The sequence below is a fragment of the Leiobunum rupestre genome, chromosome 4 (assembly GCF_980474605.1).
Source record: "Leiobunum rupestre chromosome 4, qqLeiRupe1.1.hap1, whole genome shotgun sequence".
In the NCBI taxonomy this organism is placed as follows: Eukaryota; Metazoa; Arthropoda; class Arachnida; order Opiliones; family Sclerosomatidae; genus Leiobunum; species Leiobunum rupestre.
Window position 1 is genome coordinate 25,351,200 of NC_143387.1, and position 18,174 is coordinate 25,369,373.

Below are 18,174 nucleotides of genomic sequence, written 5' to 3' on the forward strand. Positions count from 1 at the left end.
GGTGTGCTCCCCCTCCCCCCCCCCCCCCCGAAACAAAATCCTGGCTACGCTACTGCCTTCATACCAAACAGATACCGACGCCGCGAAATTTTGACCGGCGGCGGCAGCGCGATCGGTGTGCGCCGACTTTTTTGTCGGGGGTTGCGTTGAACCAAAATTTAACGGCGGCGGAGGCGTGGCACGGCTTTTATATTAAATTTCGTTTTCATTGTAGGTCGTTTTAGCAAACCCCTTTTCTAAGAGTTTAAAACGTTAAGAGTACACACTAAATACCAACAGACGTGATAAAGAAAGAAGAAATTTTTTGTTAAAGCTGCAAAGAGACTGATAATCTGATATCAACGTAAAATCTGGTAGCCCTCTTAATTAAAACTATTATGAACAGTCGACGCGACGGCGCGCCGTTCAAAATCGTTCGGAGGCGTCGGCACAAAATAAAAAGCGGTGTTGGGGTCTAATTCCAAATAGTCAAGGAGACGTGGCGCCCAGTGCTTCCACTTTGAGGGTATTTTACCCTTTTTCGCGTAAAATTGACCTCGAGAGGGATTTTTTTTCGAGATTGAGGGTAATGGGTAAAATGAGGGTATTTCGAACATTTCATGGAAAATTTAAGGGTATTAAAAAATTTTGAAAATAATCTACCATGAAATATAATTTCCCTTTTTGACAAAGTGTAACTAAGTTGGCCGTAAGTGGAAAACCTATTAGGTTCTTTCTCTGTTGTCAGCTTTGCCGATTGGAGCAGACATAAATATTGTTTTCGTCCCTTAGTAAGCGAATTGCATACCTACCATTAATATGAGTGTCTTTTTCTTTGTAAAAAACTGTGATAATTTAACTACATTTTTTAAATCGTTGTTCTTTATGGGAATTTTTTAAATTTAAAATGGGTAAAAGTGGGATATTTTATTGTTTGATTCTTGTAGGAATTTTAAGGGTATTTTTGAAATTTGGAATGGGTAAAAATGGGTATTTTTCAGCTTATGTCTGGGTAAAATGATCTTTTGGAAGTGGAAGCACTGGTGGCGCCATCTAATAAAATGACTGGTGCAACAGGAATTTGTCATAAACAGCAGTAATAAACCTAATATTGAAGTATCCTTTGATTTTGGTGTATTTCTACCATTTGTACAGTGTTCTTTCGGCTTTTTGTTTTTTTTTAAATTGCGCGCCTGGTTTGAAGCCGCCCCCCATCGCTATATCACCAAAAACTTGTAAAACTTTATTCCCACCTAATATTGAAAAATATTGCTATGGTAGTTAAATAATAAATATATTTTACGAATAAGCCTAGCAATAATTAACTTAAGATTTTAAAATATTAATTGAATTATAAATTAACTAGTTCTAGTACTTAAAATTTCAAAGCCAACTCATTTGTTCGTTTAGATGCAGTTAAACAGCCATTAAATAGGGATTAGGGATACAATGATTTTTTATGCAATTGAAACTATAAATCTCTTATCAGTATTGTAAAATTACAAATTTTTCCACATATTTATTAGAAACAAAGCATTAACAGTGAATTCAAAAGTTGTTTTAAATTAAATGTTAAGTTTACATAACTGCGATTATATTTGCATGAGATCAATAAGCTAGAAGGGTCGTCCACGTCCTCTTCCTTCGTCAGTTTGAGCTTTGGGACTTTTTATTGTCTCATCAACTGATAGAATCAGGCAAGCAGCTTCAATAGCCGCAACAATGGCATTACATTTAACAACAGCAGGTTCCCAAACGAAATTATCCATATTATCAGCAATATCTTCATTATTTATGTCAACTCCTGACCAAATTTCTTCTGAAAGATATACATATTTAATACAATGCAGTTCTAAGCTTAAAAACTGTAAATGCTTTTACCAGTAGCATGTTTTTGTCTCAATTTGTTCAAAATGTTTGTTGCATCAAAGCCAGCATTATCACAAAGCTGACGAGGTATAATTTCCAAAGCTTTTGCAACAGCTCCAATTAACAGTTGTTCTTTTCCAGCAATGGTTCTGGAATAATCTCTCAAGTATTTGGAAAGTTCCATTTCAATAGCTCCTCCACCAGCAACTACAGAATCATTCTTCATGGCTCTCCTAACAATCATGATGGCATCATGTAGAGACCTTTCAGTTTCTTCGATAAATTGCTCAGCACCACCTCTAAGAATTATGGTAACCGTACGTGTGTTAGGGCATCCTTTGAAGATGTTGTACCTGTCGGGTTGAGATTTACATAAGTTCAATATGAAAGAAAATTTTAAGAATATTAAAAACATACCTTTCACCACCAATTTGCATTTCTTCAAACAAAGCGCATCGTCCGAGTACACTATCATTTATATCAAATGCTGTGGAAAGCACAGATCCCCCGCAAGATTTCATGGTCCTCTTTAAGTCTTCTTCAGGAACCCGACCAGCGCAAAACATGTCTCTATCGGCAAAATACTGAGTTGCTACATCACCAATGGGTAACTTGGATAAAACTACTTTAGCCCCAGAATCATTGATCTTTTGTAACTTTTCATACAAAATACTCCACTCTGCATCAACAACTTTTTGATATTCCTAAAAAAACCAAACGTTTAAGCTAAATTCATAGAAAAAACTATTCAGTTATTTAATGAAACATGCCTCAACACTTTCCACTCGAACTTCAGCATTTTCTTTCTCAGCTTTAAGCTCAAGTTCAACATTTAACAGAGCAATTTTAGCATCAGAATATGATTTAGGTTGCATTTCAAATCCAGCATAAGAAAATGTTTTCTTGAAAGCTACTCCGGAAATTAGTCTCGATTCTTCTAGAGCTCCTCCTTGAACTTTTTTAATTCCAATCATATTCAGTGGTAAGAGCTCATCTAACTGCATTACAGCATCTACAACCATCTTAGCAAAGAATTCCTTTTGTCCAGCAATTAATTTGGAGTTTAAAGTAGTCATAGCGCATTTCTCAAGTAGTTCTCGGTGTTCGTTTGGATCCGTCTTCTTGATTTTAACAGATATTTCGTTGATTCTTTCTACAGCCTGTGTGTAAAAGATAAATTACATTCACTGTAAATTATTATTCAAGAAATTTAAAAAGTACCAATTGTGAGGCTTTCCTATAGCTTTTGATAATTGTTTGAGGATGAACTCCTTCTTCAACAAAAGATTTGCATTGTTTGAGAAATTCAGCGGCCAATAACACAACCGTAGTTGTGCCATCTCCAACTTCAGCATCTTGGGATTTAGCAATATCAACTAATGTTTTAGCTGCTGGGTGAACTATATCTAATTCCTTAACAATTGTAGCTCCATCATTGGATATGGTTGTTTTCCCTTTGTCATCAACAATGAGTTTATCCATTCCACGTGGGCCAAGAGTTGTTCTGACAGCATCAGCTATAATTTGACATGCGCCAATATTGCTAATAATCTGAGATTTTCCTTGAGCATTTTCAGTGCCCTCTTTTAATAAAATAATTGGAGGTTGCTGCGAAAAAGATATTTAAAAAAAAATGAGTTTAAATGGCAACAAATTTATAGGAAAGCAAAGTCATAGGCGTTGGCTTCCTTTCATAACACAAGATTAGTGCCTTAAGCCTTTGACAACTAAAACGTATTTCGCCCAACCTTTCAACTTGTCTGTTTATAGAAAATTTTATGCATGTCGTAAAGCGAAATTAAAAACTATTAGAGAAAACAAATATCATCTTACCATTTTGTCAATAAATATGAGTTTTCCTGGAAAATACTAATAGCACGTGTTGACCGTCGATGTGGTCGTACAGCTTCCAAGAGACAAGAAACTTCCTAAAATGGTCATAAAATGACAAAACCTCCCAACTTTGATTACGCAAAGTACATTATTTATCTTACGCAAGTTGGCCGTAGTCCAAAAACTAAAGAGCTTGATTAGAAAAAACAAATTCATTGATTTAAAATAATTTTTATTTCATCAGGTAAAGAAAGCTATACACTTATGTGCCCTGACAGGTAATGGACAAGTAATTGAAAGTAATAAAACACTAGAGTTTACAGGCAAAAATAAATAAAAGAGCAAAGATTACATAGACATAGTTATGGATAAATACACCCAGTACCCAAACAATATATACACACACATCTAGGAAGATGAAGACTACACTTTTATCCTATTAGCACACATTAGCGAAACTTATCTAAACGTGCCTTAAAGGCAAACACCGACGATTTAATTTTAACGTCTGACGGAAGACAGTTCCAAGGGTTAATAACGCGTTGGGTAAAGAAAGTACGCCGAACCGTACTGACGCACCTTTTTTTAATAATGGTGGGAGCTTTGCGCCCTGTCCATTTGAGGTCGAAAAATTGCGCTGCAGACACAACATAATAACCATAGATAATTTTGAAGGTTTCTACAATGTCCGCCCTAAGACGTCTATCGGCGAGCGACATTGGGGGCGATTCTGTAAAAAATCGAATGGGAATTCGATCTCGATACCCTATACCCAAAAGCGACATAAGACCCAAAAGTGTGTCAGTATGGTATAATGTTTAATGAGAGTTTGTCGCGAAGTAAAAAGAGGGAGTTGTAAATACGTCATCAAAATTTGTAATTTTCTCCACTTCAGCGCCGCCAAGTGAGGCGTTTTAAAACGTATGTCTACGGGAAAATAAATCTAAGAGAGAAAATCGCGGCAGACCATAGACTAAATATAAAGTTGCTAGTACTATTCCAACTAGTAGTTTATGTAGTCTATTGTGAGACTAGCTCTCAGTAAATATTTTAACGGGCGCTATACCATATGTCGAGATCAACTTCGTCAATTTGCATTGATTTATGCTTATTCGAAATCTTTACAGAATACCATTCGTCGAGATCTCGAAGTTCGAAATGTAGTTTTCGATCAAAAATTGGATTTCGACATGGTAGAGGGTATCGAGATCGAATTCCCATTCAATTTTTTACAGAATCGCCCCCCCCCCCCAGATAGATGAGATCAACCGAGTCTCCATTGTCAAGCCATTCAGTTCCCTCCTCCAGGGTAGCAAGTAGGTTGGTAAAACACGACCGTCTTAGGATAAACCCATGTTGGTCGTTGGAGAAGAACGAGCTCTTATCGAGGAAGGATACCAGTTTCTCCCGAACATTAGTTTCCAGTTCTTTACAAGGGAGGCATGTACGACCAATACCCCGGAAGTTTTCATACGCACTGGAGGCGGGTGATTTCCTGATCGCCGTAACATTGGCTTGTTTCCAAATCGTAGGCAGGTGACCGGACTCCAGGGAGCGCTTGAATATGGCGAGGAGGGGGTGGCAAGTGTAGACGAGCCCTCTCGCAAAAGGCGTGGATGAAGGTTGTCTGGGCCCAGTGATTTGTCTATTTTCAGACGTCTGAGATACTTACGGACAGTGGCATAGGTTAGGCCAAAGTCCTGGGTGGTTAGTTCATCACGGGCAGGAAGGGTTGACATCTCGAGTTGTGAGAAAAAGTCACCCAGAAGAACCGCTTCCTCATGAATTTCGTCGACAAAAACCGACCGGAAAAAGGCATTGAGTGTTTCAACAATCGCGGTTGGAGCCCGAATGGTGTCCCCTGCTTGATCAACGACCACCGCTAGGGGTATTTTAGGATTAAGCGAGCGAGCCACATGAGAATAGAGAGCTTTGGGATTGGTTGGGACTAAATCCACCAGTGAGGCTTCATATATATATTTTGCAGCTCGGATGTGTGAAATGAGTTTGTTGTGGTGTTTAGAAAAGTTCTGCTGTGCCTCCGTTGATTTGAAAAAGTCGGCGCCAGTTTTCGTAAAAATACGATTTAGTTGAAATCCATTGCCAACGACTAAATCTCTCGCTTAACTAACCACAATTTAATAAATTATCGTTTCTTTGTTCCGTGTGATTTTCCGCAAACCTGGATACTGTAGCGTATTTATTTTGTTCTTTTAGTTTTCGAAACATAATTTCATTTTTTGTTTTTTTTAAATCCCGTTTTCAATTCTACGGTTTTTTTTAAGAGAATTAGGCTTAGAGATTTAATTAATTATATCTGATAAAGTTGGGCTCAGGAAAAATTATTTAACCACCACCGCAAAACAACGGAACTGATATGCCTAACTCCGGCCTCTCCTTTACTCGCACAAAGCTGGATCATTTGGATTCCGCCCTTGACTGGATCAGCTGTGGTTCGTGCAACAGATGGGAACTGTTTGAAAACTCGCCTCTGTAAGGTAAAATTACCTTTGATGCGGTAGATGATAACACAGATTTTGTTTGCACGTTCTGCAAAATCTCTGAGAACCAGAATCTCATCCAAAACGACCTTTCTCAACTCCGTGACGAAGTTACTTCTCTTGACCTAGCCATCGATGCTAAGCTTATATCTCTGGAAAACTCTGTGCAATCCACGAAAGCTGACCGATCTAAACGACTCACATAAAACAAAACTGAACCTTCTGTCTGATCAAATTACCACTGAAACGACTGCGGTAAGGGCCGACCTGATTGCAAGGCATGACATTCTTGCTGGAAAATAAGATTCCCAAGCAACTACAATAGCCAACGATGTCTTTGCACAGCTTGATTCGGCACTGCAAAAACGTGAATCTGAGTATATCTCTAATATGAAGAACTTGGTGAACGTTTCCACTATTGTCGATGATGTCTTCAGTAAACTTGATCCTCGTCTTCAACGTGAATCAGCACATTTGGCTTCAATTGATGCGAAATTGCAAGCCGTGGAAGACAAATATCATGAACAGTTACGGAAAAATAACGTGCTCTTGCTAAATGAACCTGAGGATTAGAATTTTGCTGAAGATACTTCAGGTCGTGCAACTGTTGCGGATTTTCTGTACAATTGTGGGCTTCCATAATACATTAAGTTCTTCCAACTTCCACGGGAACGTCACTCTGTTTTGGGTTGCCCTAGGCCTTTTAAGGTGCTCTTCAGCAATGGTCACCAACGATCGACATTCGTTCAATACATATCTTCTCTTCGTTAAGATCCTACCTTCGATCTGCAGACCCGCCCTGATCGCACCAAAGCTCAAAAGCAACTCTACTCGACAGCTGTCAGTGAACTCCAACACCGCCTTCAAAACGGGGAACACAATCTTAAGATTTGGAACTGCAAGGTTGTATCTACCACTACCCCAAAATTTACAAGCAAACAGTGGAGCTTCGCCTCGTCAACCACGGAATAATAATGGGTCCAGTCACGTCACTCGCCACACCGGCGCGGTTCCCAAAACTCGACCACCTCTTCGGGAAACTAATTACCAGCTTCCACCTGCTCCACCGGGTCCTCAATGGTACCCATCACAGAAATTCCGACAAATTACTCCCCCCCCTCACAACCTGCACCTGCAACTCTTCAACAGCACCACTTCGGGTCAAACCTTTCACCTAACTTTTTTCCCCTTGGACATCATCATCAAGCAAACGCCTGCGGCTCGTCTTACCCACAGGAGCAATTTCACCAGTCTCAACAGTATTGACAACTCTCATATACCGAGCTGCAAACCTCAATATTACAGACATTCCTTCAGGCATCTTCACAAAATACTCTTACCTCACATTTGCCCAATTTTTCCGTTTCAAACTCACGCAACATTCCAACAAGCACTTCACAACACAAAAAATTGCCTCGCTTGCAAGCAACGTTTCCTCACAGTTTTTACTTTCTACAACTAACCTTCCTACAACTAGTTCCAAACCTCCAAATTGTCTCTTGCTCAATGCCCGGAGTCTTCGTTCGTGCGAACGACGTGATGAACTATCTTTATTAGCCACTTCACTTAACTCCACCGTTTTATTTGTTACTGAGACATGGTGGGACCCCACCATTGCCGATGCTGAGCTAAATATTCCAAATTTCTCACTCACTCGCTGTGATTGTCTTAAAAACACTTCTGGTGGCGGTGTTGCAATCTACATATCCAATTCTTTTTCATCGGCTCCTGTTTCATGTGGTCTCCTCACTAGTAACTGTGATACCATTGCTAAACCTTATAATGGTTTGGACTTTTCTGCCGTGGAACTATGTTTAAATAAAATGTCGTATATCATTGTATGCATATATCGCTCCTCGTCCTTCAATAACAAACTCGATCTACTCCACCTACTTAAGCATATTGATGATTATGCTGCTACAAGCAACAATGTGTATTGTTGGTGGGTGATTTCAACTATCCGGACGTTGACTGGACATATCTAGTCACCCCCCAGGGCTCTTCAAAGGCTGATGAAGACTTTATTTCGGCACTTTCTCTATATGGTCTTCATCATTTTGTCTCTGACCATACCAGACTTTCTACTCAACGAGATAGTACCTTAGATCTGGTTTTCTCCACTGACCCTTTATTGGTTTTTGGAGTGAAATGTTTACCTCCGTTGGGCACAAGTGATCACAGCGTGGTCTCTTTTGATCTACGTTTGCCTATGCCAATTCTCCTAAGTCCTGTCACTCAGATTGACTACCTAAACTCTGACTATTCAGCTCTACAAAATCATTTGTCTCAAGTTAACTGGAATGATCTTTTTCATAATAAATCGACCACCGAGTGCTGGAAATTTTTCAAAAATTAAATGCTCTCTGCATCCGCCACATGTCTTTCTATCAAAACTATTGGTCGCCACAAATATCCTAACAAAGACCTGCGACTTGCAAAACAATCCAAGGAACAAGCATGGCGACTTTTTTGTAAACATAAAAAACTGAACTCCCTCAACATAGCCGGTCTACATGATAACTATAAGAGAGTTAGAAACCACCTCACTCACCTAGCTAGAAAATCTCGGCAACGGCATGAAATTTTAATAACTAAAACCATAAATGATAATCCTAAAGCTTTCTTTAAATTCATTAATACGAACCGCCAGTCTACAAATGGAGTGAAGAACCTCAGAGTGAATGGAACAACTGTCACTGATGACGTTGACATTGCAAATTCCCTTAACAACTATTTTGCTTCCGTCTTCTCTCCGCGGCAAATTCCAACGGTCAACCTACCTTAATTGACCGGTTACAAGTTTCCAAACGTGACGTCCTTAAAAAACTCAAAGGTCTTTGCTCAACCAAGGCTCCAGGCCCGGATTACTTGCACCCTAATCTCCTAAAATGTACTTCTCATCAAATTTCATGGCCTCTTACTCATATATTTAATCTAAGTCTGGCTACTGGGGAAATACCTGATTGTTGGAGATCAGCAAATGTCACTCCTATCCCAAAAATAGGCGACCCAACTCTTCCTGAAAACTATCGACCAATCAGCCTCACCAGCCAAATTGTTAAAATTCTGGAATCCCTTATAAACGACGCGCTTTTAAAAGTGCTACTTGAGTCAGCCTTTTTCTCAAGTCATCAGCATGGCTTTCTACCATGGCGTTCATGCACCACTAACCTGTTGGAAGCCACAAATATTTGGAGTGCTGCTCTAGAAAAGGGTCAACCTGTCGACATTATCTATCTTGACATTAAAAAGGCTTTTGATCAAGTTCCCCATCATACATTATCTCAACGGCTTCGGTCTGCAGGAATAACCGGAGATTTACTAACTTGGTTAATGGCGTTTCTCTCAGATCGCACACAACGCGTTGTCATACGTGTTTCCAGCTCTACTTCCTGTGCAGTTTCCAGTGGTGTGCCACAAGGGTCCGTGTTGGCTCCCATGTTGTTCGCAATTTATATTAACGATCTACCTTCTACCGTCTTAAACTCATTTGCCAGCCTGTTTGCTGATGATACTAAACTAATTAAAGCTCTAGCATCTCTAACCTCTTCTACCGAACTGCAACAAGATCTCTTCCGTGTGGAGGCATCGGCTGCTGAGTCTGGTCTCGAGTTCAACACATCGAAATCAAATGTTCTTCACCTCGGTAAAGATAACCCAAAGAAAACATACTACCTTCATGGACAAGCGATACCGTCAGTCAAATCTGTTCGAGATCTTGGCGTGCAAGTGGACGAAAAGCTATAATTATCTGATCATTGCAGGATCATTGCAAAGAAAATCAACATATGTTCACTGGTCTTGTCCGACGCACTTTTCACTTTAAAACCCCTAAAGTCATCAAGACAATTTTTACAACTTTTATCTTACCTTTATTGGTATGACGAAATTATCTTCATATACCAACTCTTCAGGAACGTCACTTGGGAGAGGTTTTTTCAATTTTATCGGGCACAAATATTTTACAAGAAGGTGATTTTTTCACTCGCTCTTCTACAACGTTTACTCGAGGGCACGACAAAAAACTTTTTGTGCCGCGTGTAACCACATCGAACCGCAAGCACCATTTTTGCATACGCACTGTCCCACTTTGGAATCAGCTTCTACAGTCAACGGTGTCTCTCAAGTCTAAGCCACTCTTCCTCAACAACCTTCGCACCCTCTGAGCGCCCACAGGCAGCCTCTGGCGACTTTGGTGCATATAATTTAGAAGAAGAAGAACATTCATTTAGTCTAAGTTTTAAAAAGTATTGCGTAACATTTTTTTAATATTTAAATGATTATTTTCTAATATTTATATTTTTTAAGTATTTCGCTCCCTATTTGCGACTGACTTAATCGAATGGCTGGCAGCCCACTGATTAGATTCTTGGCTAAAACGACAGTAACACCATTTACGCCGGCTTATTTTATCTAGTGATCAGCTCTACTTTGTGAATAACGTAGGCACTGATGCAAATAACCATTTACAGGACTGGTGTTGTTGATTTATTAGTGGTCTTTTCCACTTTCTTTAACGGTTTTAAGCGAGAGAAGGCTGCAACTAACCAGAATGTGGTTTTCGGATTCATATTTTTCGAAAGGTAAATACAGCAGTTCTTTGTTATTTTACGATATGATAGATTATCTTTTGAATAATTGTTGTAACTTATCTTTATTATTAAAAAAATAGTTTACTGTATTTATGGCTAGTAGGAAGGATTCTGTCACTCTTGTAAGCTAATGTTATGCAATTATATGTTACCTAGCTAGCTCATATCCAAAAGTTAAATTTTTCTTCACTGTTTGTTTTGGAATTTTACATTGGGCGCATAGGCCTAACTATTTATAATACTTAGTTTATAGCAGGTTTTCAGTTTGCTTCTGTTAAAATTAGATGTACTTCTGTTTAGAGAAACGGTCTTTGCTAAAGGAATATATAAGGTATTAACCAAGTATATTCTTGCTGGCTCTGGGGTCTACATTAAGCGTTGAAATAATACACAATGTATGTACTAATTTAAAGTATTAAATATAATTTATTATATGTTTGATTTGCTCGCGTTCTACATGTTGAGCAGTCTCATCGGTGTCGTGTTTTCTTTTCAAAGCATTGATACTGGTTTTGTGGATAATCCTAACGGCAGTCAATATGAACTTAAATTGAAGTGACCCATTATTCCGACTTCCCCATCATTTTATCTCACACAACCTTCACAATAGCTTCATTTTCAAGAGATTTATTGCATAAATAACAAAAGTTAGCTGGGTGGTAAATTTTAAACGCGGTTACATGAAGAGCGGCGGACGCGTTTTCAGTCAACGAAGGCCCAAAATAGGCGCTTAAATAAAACATCTTCCCAGAAATTGCCAAGAAGTAATATTTCCGACAGCCAGGACTCATAAGTCAAAACTGAAATATTAGAAAGCTGGAAACTTTCTCGAACGTAACATCGGTTTTTTGCTAAGCCTTAACATGCCAAAAACGTTACCTGGTTAAAAGGAAACACTTGTTGCTTGGAGGAATAGGAATACAACAAGTATACAGGAGTTGCGGAGAGCTGCGAAATCGGTTACGTCAGTGACCGTGAACTCGAGCGAGACGGAGGGGTTCAAACGCGACTAGCGCCAACTGCATACAGAATTTCGCAACTATTATCATTTTATAGCATTGTTTTCACGTCGTCTGGTTTGTTTTGAAACATTTCTAAATTCTTTGCGCCTTTTTCCAAAATGACTCGTATTTGTTTGGAGGAATAAAACAAACCAGACGACGCGAAAACAATGATATAAAACGATAATAGTTGCAAAATTCCGTATGCAGTTGGCGCTAGTCGCGTTTGAACCCCTCCGTCTCGCGCGAGTTCACGGTCACTGACGAAACCGATTTCGCAGCTCTCCGCAACTCCTGTATACTTATTTTATTCCTCCAAGCTTGTTGCATACCGTACTGCAAAAGTTATATGTTTAGTTCTAAATGAATGAGTTTTCAGCTTTTTCCAAAAGATAATTTTATACGAAATGAATTAACTCTGCCTACATGAGAAGCTTTAAAATTGCCCGGTATTATAAAAATATTACATATAATTTTAATTATTTATACCATAAGAGGATGATAATAATAACAATATTATCTCCTTATACTTAGTTTTAGTAACATTATATATTTTACCTTAAAATATATTATCGAAAATTAACATTAGTATGTTCCTCATACACGTGAGCCGACGCGTTTCTTATCTGACGCAAAATTCTCATGAGGGCAAAAACGCGTCTCCAATTGGCTTAAATATAACATTTTGGCTAGCCATTCTAACCGTTTAACCGACCGACCGGAAATAGCTCCTTCCCAGATGAATTTGGAGAAGGGAGTAGAAACCGAGGATATTTTATTGAAGCGTCCATTGAATTGTAAGATGCGTTTCGGGTACAACGTTAAAACCGCGAATACGACACAACGATTGCTCGTATGTAAAATGTTCTTAGAACATTGTTTTAGGATATAGCCGGGCCCTAATGTACGTAATTGGGTTTATAGCCGTACATACAATACTAACGTAGATATTCGTGATAAACGATTACTGTGCACCAATTTCCCCCATAACCATTGCGTGTAAAACAACTATTTCTAACAGTAACCTGTGAAAATGTTTTTGTTTGAGTAATTACTCCTAAAATATTTAATTATGCAATTTTGGACCATTCTTCATTTTTTATTTGAAAAAAAACTAGCTTTCTATGATTTGAAAGAAACGCGTTTTCTAGTGCGTTCCCACTTCCCAGCGATTGGAAATTATGGTAAAAAGAAAACTATTTCTAACACTAACCTGTGAAAAGATATGTTTTCTATGTGTATTTACTCTTACACGATTTAATTACGCAATTTTGAGCCATTCTTCAACTTTAATTAAACATAAGTCGCTTTAAAGATGTTAAAAAAACCGCGTTAGCGGCGAGCTAAAATCGGTCATTTAATCTTAGGCGAAATAGAGTGTTAGTTCACCAGTGCGGCGACGATGGCGTAACTTTCGTTGCTAGACAAACGAAAAGCACGGGCCAGAGGCAGGGTTCTTTAAAATTTCTAATCGGACCACGCTACCAAATTTCAAAAATCGTTCTAGTTTGTTATCCGATTTCTATGGATGTGCATCGATGGCTTTTTTTAAGAGCCACTGAACGTACCACTTATTTCAGAGCCAGCTTTCTACGAATTTATCTGTTGTCTGCTGAGTGTTCTGATTGAAAACCGGCAATTGTGACGTCGAAATAAGTTATGGAAAGTTTTACAAATTTTAATGCTTTAAATGAATTCACAAAAGCAAAATGTTCTTAAATTGTCAAATTTATTATTATTTACATTAAAACAAATTATTATATATTACCTATTTATATTTTTATATATGTGTAAAGGTAATTGAGTTTCTTTTAACTGTATTCATGTCTGGGTGACCAGATGCCTAAATAGTGACATTAAAAAAAATTATCTGTCAACTAGGCTCTGTTGCTATAGGTTTCGGGAAGGATATCTTCTTCGAAATAGTGGAACCTGAAACATTACGATATACATTTCAACTTCGTGCTGCTCAAGATTTTGGAGTTCCCTTTGTAAGTGGTTTTGTTAATGCGAAAGAAGGTGTGGATCTTTGAATGGTCCATCTTATTTTAATTTTTTTTTATATGGTTGCTTTGTTGCGTGTATTAACCAGCCCCTGCTTCGATTTAACATTTAAATTGTCTGTAGGTAAAAAGAGGAAAATAAGCCAGACATGGCATAATACAATGTGCATAGTAGGGGCCCAAGAGGTCTGACATTTGCAAATTTTACACATGGGATTTTGAATCTCAAAGTGATTTCAGAAATCGGAATCTGATTTTGAGATTTCAGAGCACCATTTTCGTGTTGATTTCTGGTTATTTAGGCTGATTTTCGCTCAGATTACGGGATTTTCCAGTTGATTTAAAAATTCCTAAAATAATTTTTCTCTAAAGTGTAAAGGATTTGTACGAATGTCGGACCCCTCGAGGGGGTGACTACTATGCTGAGCCAGAGGTTGTCTACCTCCTTCTTCTGTACGGAAATATCGTATTTTGGGGAAGCATGAATGATTGTGTTTTACTTTATAATTTTAGAAGTCAACGCTTGAAAATGTGGGTTTAACTATATCAGAACCCCATCATGGTTGCAATTCTCCTATAAACCCCCTCGAAATAAGGAATAATATTGCTCTAGTCGAACGAGGGTAATAGAATCAACACCTATAATTAAGTGGATATTGTATACAATTTAATGGGCTTATGTTTTAGAGGGTGTTCTTTTCTTACTAAATGCATTCAAAGTGAAATTAATGGAGCTCTCGCTGTCATAGTAACAGATAACGATATTTCAAATGATGAGGAGTTCATCGAAATGGTTGATGACAAAACCAAACGAAATTGTAGCATACCAGCTTTGTTTCTGTTAGGAAAAGATGGGTAATATTATTTTCAAAATCCAAACCATTGTTCCTTAAAAAATTGTTTTTTTTTTTAAATTGATAAAATTGTTTTAGCCATATGATTCGCCAGGGTCTTCACACACATCGCCTTAACCGAGCTATAATAAACATTCCCATCAATGTAACCCAACTGCCATTGGAGAAGATAAAACAACCACCATGGCTTGTGTGGTAGTCATCATTTTTCTCGCATACCTTTAGATATTTATGATAAAAAGTCAAAAAAAATTAAATGTTTTGTTGAGCAAATATGTTTTGTTCAAATATACTCCCAATACCAAACTATGCAAAGAATGTTTTTGATATCTTGTATTTATAAGACACGAATTTTTGTTTATAGGCATAATTCTGTGCAAATATTTTTACATGCTTGACAGAAAAATAAAATGGTACATGTGCCTTGTTATTTTAGGTGTGTGGTTTTTTTACATTGAAATATTATATATGGTAAAAAAAAATGTATTTAGGGGTTTATGACGTACATTATTGCATAAAATAAATCAGTCTTATTGCGCAGGCTTTACTTTTCTAAACAGTGATAATATGCATGTCATGTAAAATATGGCATTTTTTGAGTAATATTTTCAACTTTTTAAGTAGTTAATATTAAGGCGATATAAAAATAAATTCAAAAATATTTAAAGTTCAATTTTATCTCCATTTAATTCTTTGTCTAGTAAGTATTCTCCCATTCCTGTATCCATGCTGGTCAAAATAGCAATGTAACGTTTCAGTTGCGAAATGGATTCCACTTGTTCAGTGAGATATTCATTCTCAATAAAATCCATAAGCTGCAAATTGCAATTTTATATTTAATAGTATAAAAAATGTAAATCTAAGTTTAGTCAATTTACGTGAGGATCATCACAGATTTTGTTTGCTTCCTCATGTAATTGGTAAAGATGTTTATTAACGCTTTGCTCTAAATCAAGAGCAGCCTCCAAGGCATCCATTCCACTAGTGTACCTACTAGTCGTTGGCATCTGTAAAAAATACTCGTGTTATTATCAATGAAAAAATTGCAAAATTTGAGGGGTTTTGCTACTTCAATTTCTTATACCTTAATTTTCAAAGTTTTTACATTTCCACCTCTAGTAGTTACGTAATCCATCAATTTCTTTGCATGTTCACGTTCCTCCTTAGAACTTTCCTCAAAAAATTTGTGGAAACCTTTACGGGAAATTGCCAAAGTATTGAAATGTGATGCCTTGAAAATACAAATAATATTCAGATAAAATATCAGACCTGTCTATATTTTTCATACAACTATAAAATGTGGATATAATAATTTCTAAATTGTATTTAAATTTTCATTATTACCATGTTCATGTACACTAAACTAGCGTGCATTTCTTCGTTTATTTGACTTTGCAAGTGTTCCAAACATGATTGGTGTAAATGAAATGGATTTTCCACTTTAGTATGAACACTGTCTATAATTATAAAAATGAAATATTTTAGCCTTCAAAATATTGCAAGTTTTTAAAGAAATGGCCTACGTGGGATACTTAAACTTTTCTTCCGTGATAACAGAGAACAAAAGATTTTGTGCCCCTAATCTAAGAACATTTTCCATACTCAAACCCAGAAATATGATAAGAAAATGGAGAGTTACTCAAATTCCTTTGATCTCTGCCGAGAACGAGAACACTATAATAACAATAGCTGACGAAACAATGACCTCATAGGCTTGGTACAGCACATTATTTTAGAATGAATGATCACTTATCTACAGTCTACTGGTAGTATTCCTGCCTCGTAGTTAAAATATATAAACTTATATTCTTGCTTGTATTAATTTACTGACATAAGTACCAAAAACATTTTTAATTAGTTTTAAAAGGATTATATTTTATACTTTTAATTGTAATTGTTATAGTTAAAATTTTATAGTAATTGGATACTGTAATATAAAAAATTTATATGAATTATAAATGCTATTTTCATAGAAATAAATTTAACTGATTTAAAGTGTATAAAAATTTGTTAATAAAACATGGTACAGTGAAAAAAAATCGTTATTTATACTGGTAATAAATAACGATTTATTTTTCACTGTGCCATGTTTTAATAACAAATTTTTATACACTTAAAACAGCTAAATTTATTTATAATTCCTATAATTTTTTTATATTATAATTACTATAAATTTTTAACTATAACAATAACAATTAAAAGTATAAAATATATTCCTTTTAAAATTTATAATTTATATCTGAAACCAAAAGTAAATGAACCGAGTTATCAGACTGCTTTACTCCCCATGTTGGAGGCGTTTTCCTTATGAAGTTACATTTTGACCTCGAATTTGAAATTTGGCGCGTTCCTAGGCCGAAAAAAAAACGTTTCTGTTTTTATGAAACCGTTTTTTAAACATAGAAATAGCTATACCCACAATTCCCAAGTGCAATTTATCGCGTCAAAAGCCGGGGATGGAAATTAGCTTTTATTTGACTCGATTTTATCATCATTTTCATAAGGAAAACGCAATTCGATTCTGAGGGCTATTTCGATAATTTCAGTTCATTTACTTCTGCTGAAACTAAATGTTCGTTTAAAATATATATTATAATTCATTAATTTTTAAAACAATTTCATCATCATTTACAGCAATTTTGTTAAAATAATCTATATAGTCTAATCTAATTCTGATATAGTTTATTAAAATTTCATCAAATATATTAAGTTTCATTTGAATTTACCATGGATTCAGTAATATTCACCTACATATGTGTTTAGTTTGATAACATACTTAACTAATTTTATTGAAATTTGTAATATTTTCATAAAACTTCTCAATATTTTAATTAAACATAGTATTTTTATTAAATATACTAATTTAATTAAAATACGACGTTTGTGTAAAAATTTACTGTCTTTAATATTCAAAGTCAAAATATTATACAACAGTATCAGTTAAATAAAGTTTTCATGTCACTTTTGATAATACCAGAAGTAAAAATGTATTATAAACTTCATTTCAGTATTCTTTTCGTAGCTCTACTTTTTTCCTACCAGAGATTTTATTATATTCCCTCCGTTGTACCTTCGCGTGTTAGGGTAACGCGCGACTGAACTAAGGAGCTTGAAAGCTTCATGCCAGTTTTGCTTGGTTATGTATTTTTTAGGTCCATAAAAACGATGTAAACACCTATTTGACATGATAATTAGCATAACAATTGGAAAACCTTACCTTTACCAATATTCGCAAAGGTAGTGGAGAGGCCAATGACAAGTAGTAGAGAGCATAAAATTAACTTCATTTTTTTAATAAATGGCAAAGGCCTTACAGTTGACGTTTGTTATTTAAGCCAAAGTCCCAAATAGATCCACGATGAGTGATGTCCCGTCCCTAAATACTTGGAAATATTCTGTAGTAGTTGATATATATGCTTTGTAAACGATTTTAAACTGCAGGATAAGCTAATAAAGGAAATAAGAGATAAGGGGATTATCTGCCTTTGCCCACACTGGAACAGAAGGCAAAATGGTGGGGGAGGTGCTAGAGTTATAATAGC

The 18,174-nt window shown here is 36.4% G+C and overlaps 3 protein-coding genes across 5 annotated transcripts; 1 reads left to right on the forward strand and 2 right to left on the reverse strand.

The window, feature by feature from the left end:
- Nucleotides 1-1,406: 1,406 nt before the first annotated feature.
- Nucleotides 1,407-3,816, reverse strand: CCT7 (chaperonin containing TCP1 subunit 7). 2 transcript variants are annotated; one of them, XM_090171836.1, is made up of 6 exons: nucleotides 3,682-3,816; nucleotides 3,070-3,456; nucleotides 2,619-3,008; nucleotides 2,266-2,552; nucleotides 1,861-2,201; nucleotides 1,407-1,795 (listed from the first exon to the last, which is right to left on the reverse strand). In XM_090171836.1, exons 1-6 carry the CDS (start codon nucleotides 3,682-3,684, stop codon nucleotides 1,596-1,598), a joined length of 1,608 nt encoding a protein of 535 aa, XP_090027962.1. In that variant the 5' UTR covers nucleotides 3,685-3,816; the 3' UTR covers nucleotides 1,407-1,595. The 2 variants fall into 2 exon arrangements, with proteins under 2 accessions (XP_090027962.1, XP_090027961.1); XM_090171835.1 differs by having other exon boundaries at nucleotides 1,407-1,798.
- Nucleotides 3,817-13,351: 9,535 nt separating this feature from the next.
- On the forward strand, nucleotides 13,352-15,067 carry LOC149947255 (protease-associated domain-containing protein 1). Its single transcript, XM_090171830.1, has 5 exons — nucleotides 13,352-13,571; nucleotides 13,657-13,766; nucleotides 14,292-14,401; nucleotides 14,466-14,633; nucleotides 14,711-15,067. Exons 1-5 carry the CDS (start codon nucleotides 13,466-13,468, stop codon nucleotides 14,829-14,831), a joined length of 615 nt encoding a protein of 204 aa, XP_090027956.1. The 5' UTR covers nucleotides 13,352-13,465; the 3' UTR covers nucleotides 14,832-15,067.
- A 95-nt stretch (nucleotides 15,068-15,162) lies between these two features.
- LOC149947256 (soma ferritin-like) lies at nucleotides 15,163-18,129 on the reverse strand. Of its 2 annotated transcripts, none has more exons than XM_090171832.1 (5): nucleotides 17,856-18,129; nucleotides 15,977-16,089; nucleotides 15,717-15,863; nucleotides 15,511-15,639; nucleotides 15,163-15,447 (listed from the first exon to the last, which is right to left on the reverse strand). In XM_090171832.1, exons 1-5 carry the CDS (start codon nucleotides 17,917-17,919, stop codon nucleotides 15,295-15,297), a joined length of 606 nt encoding a protein of 201 aa, XP_090027958.1. In that variant the 5' UTR covers nucleotides 17,920-18,129; the 3' UTR covers nucleotides 15,163-15,294. The 2 variants fall into 2 exon arrangements, with proteins under 2 accessions (XP_090027958.1, XP_090027957.1); XM_090171831.1 differs by having other exon boundaries at nucleotides 17,850-18,129.
- Nucleotides 18,130-18,174: the final 45 nt, after the last annotated feature.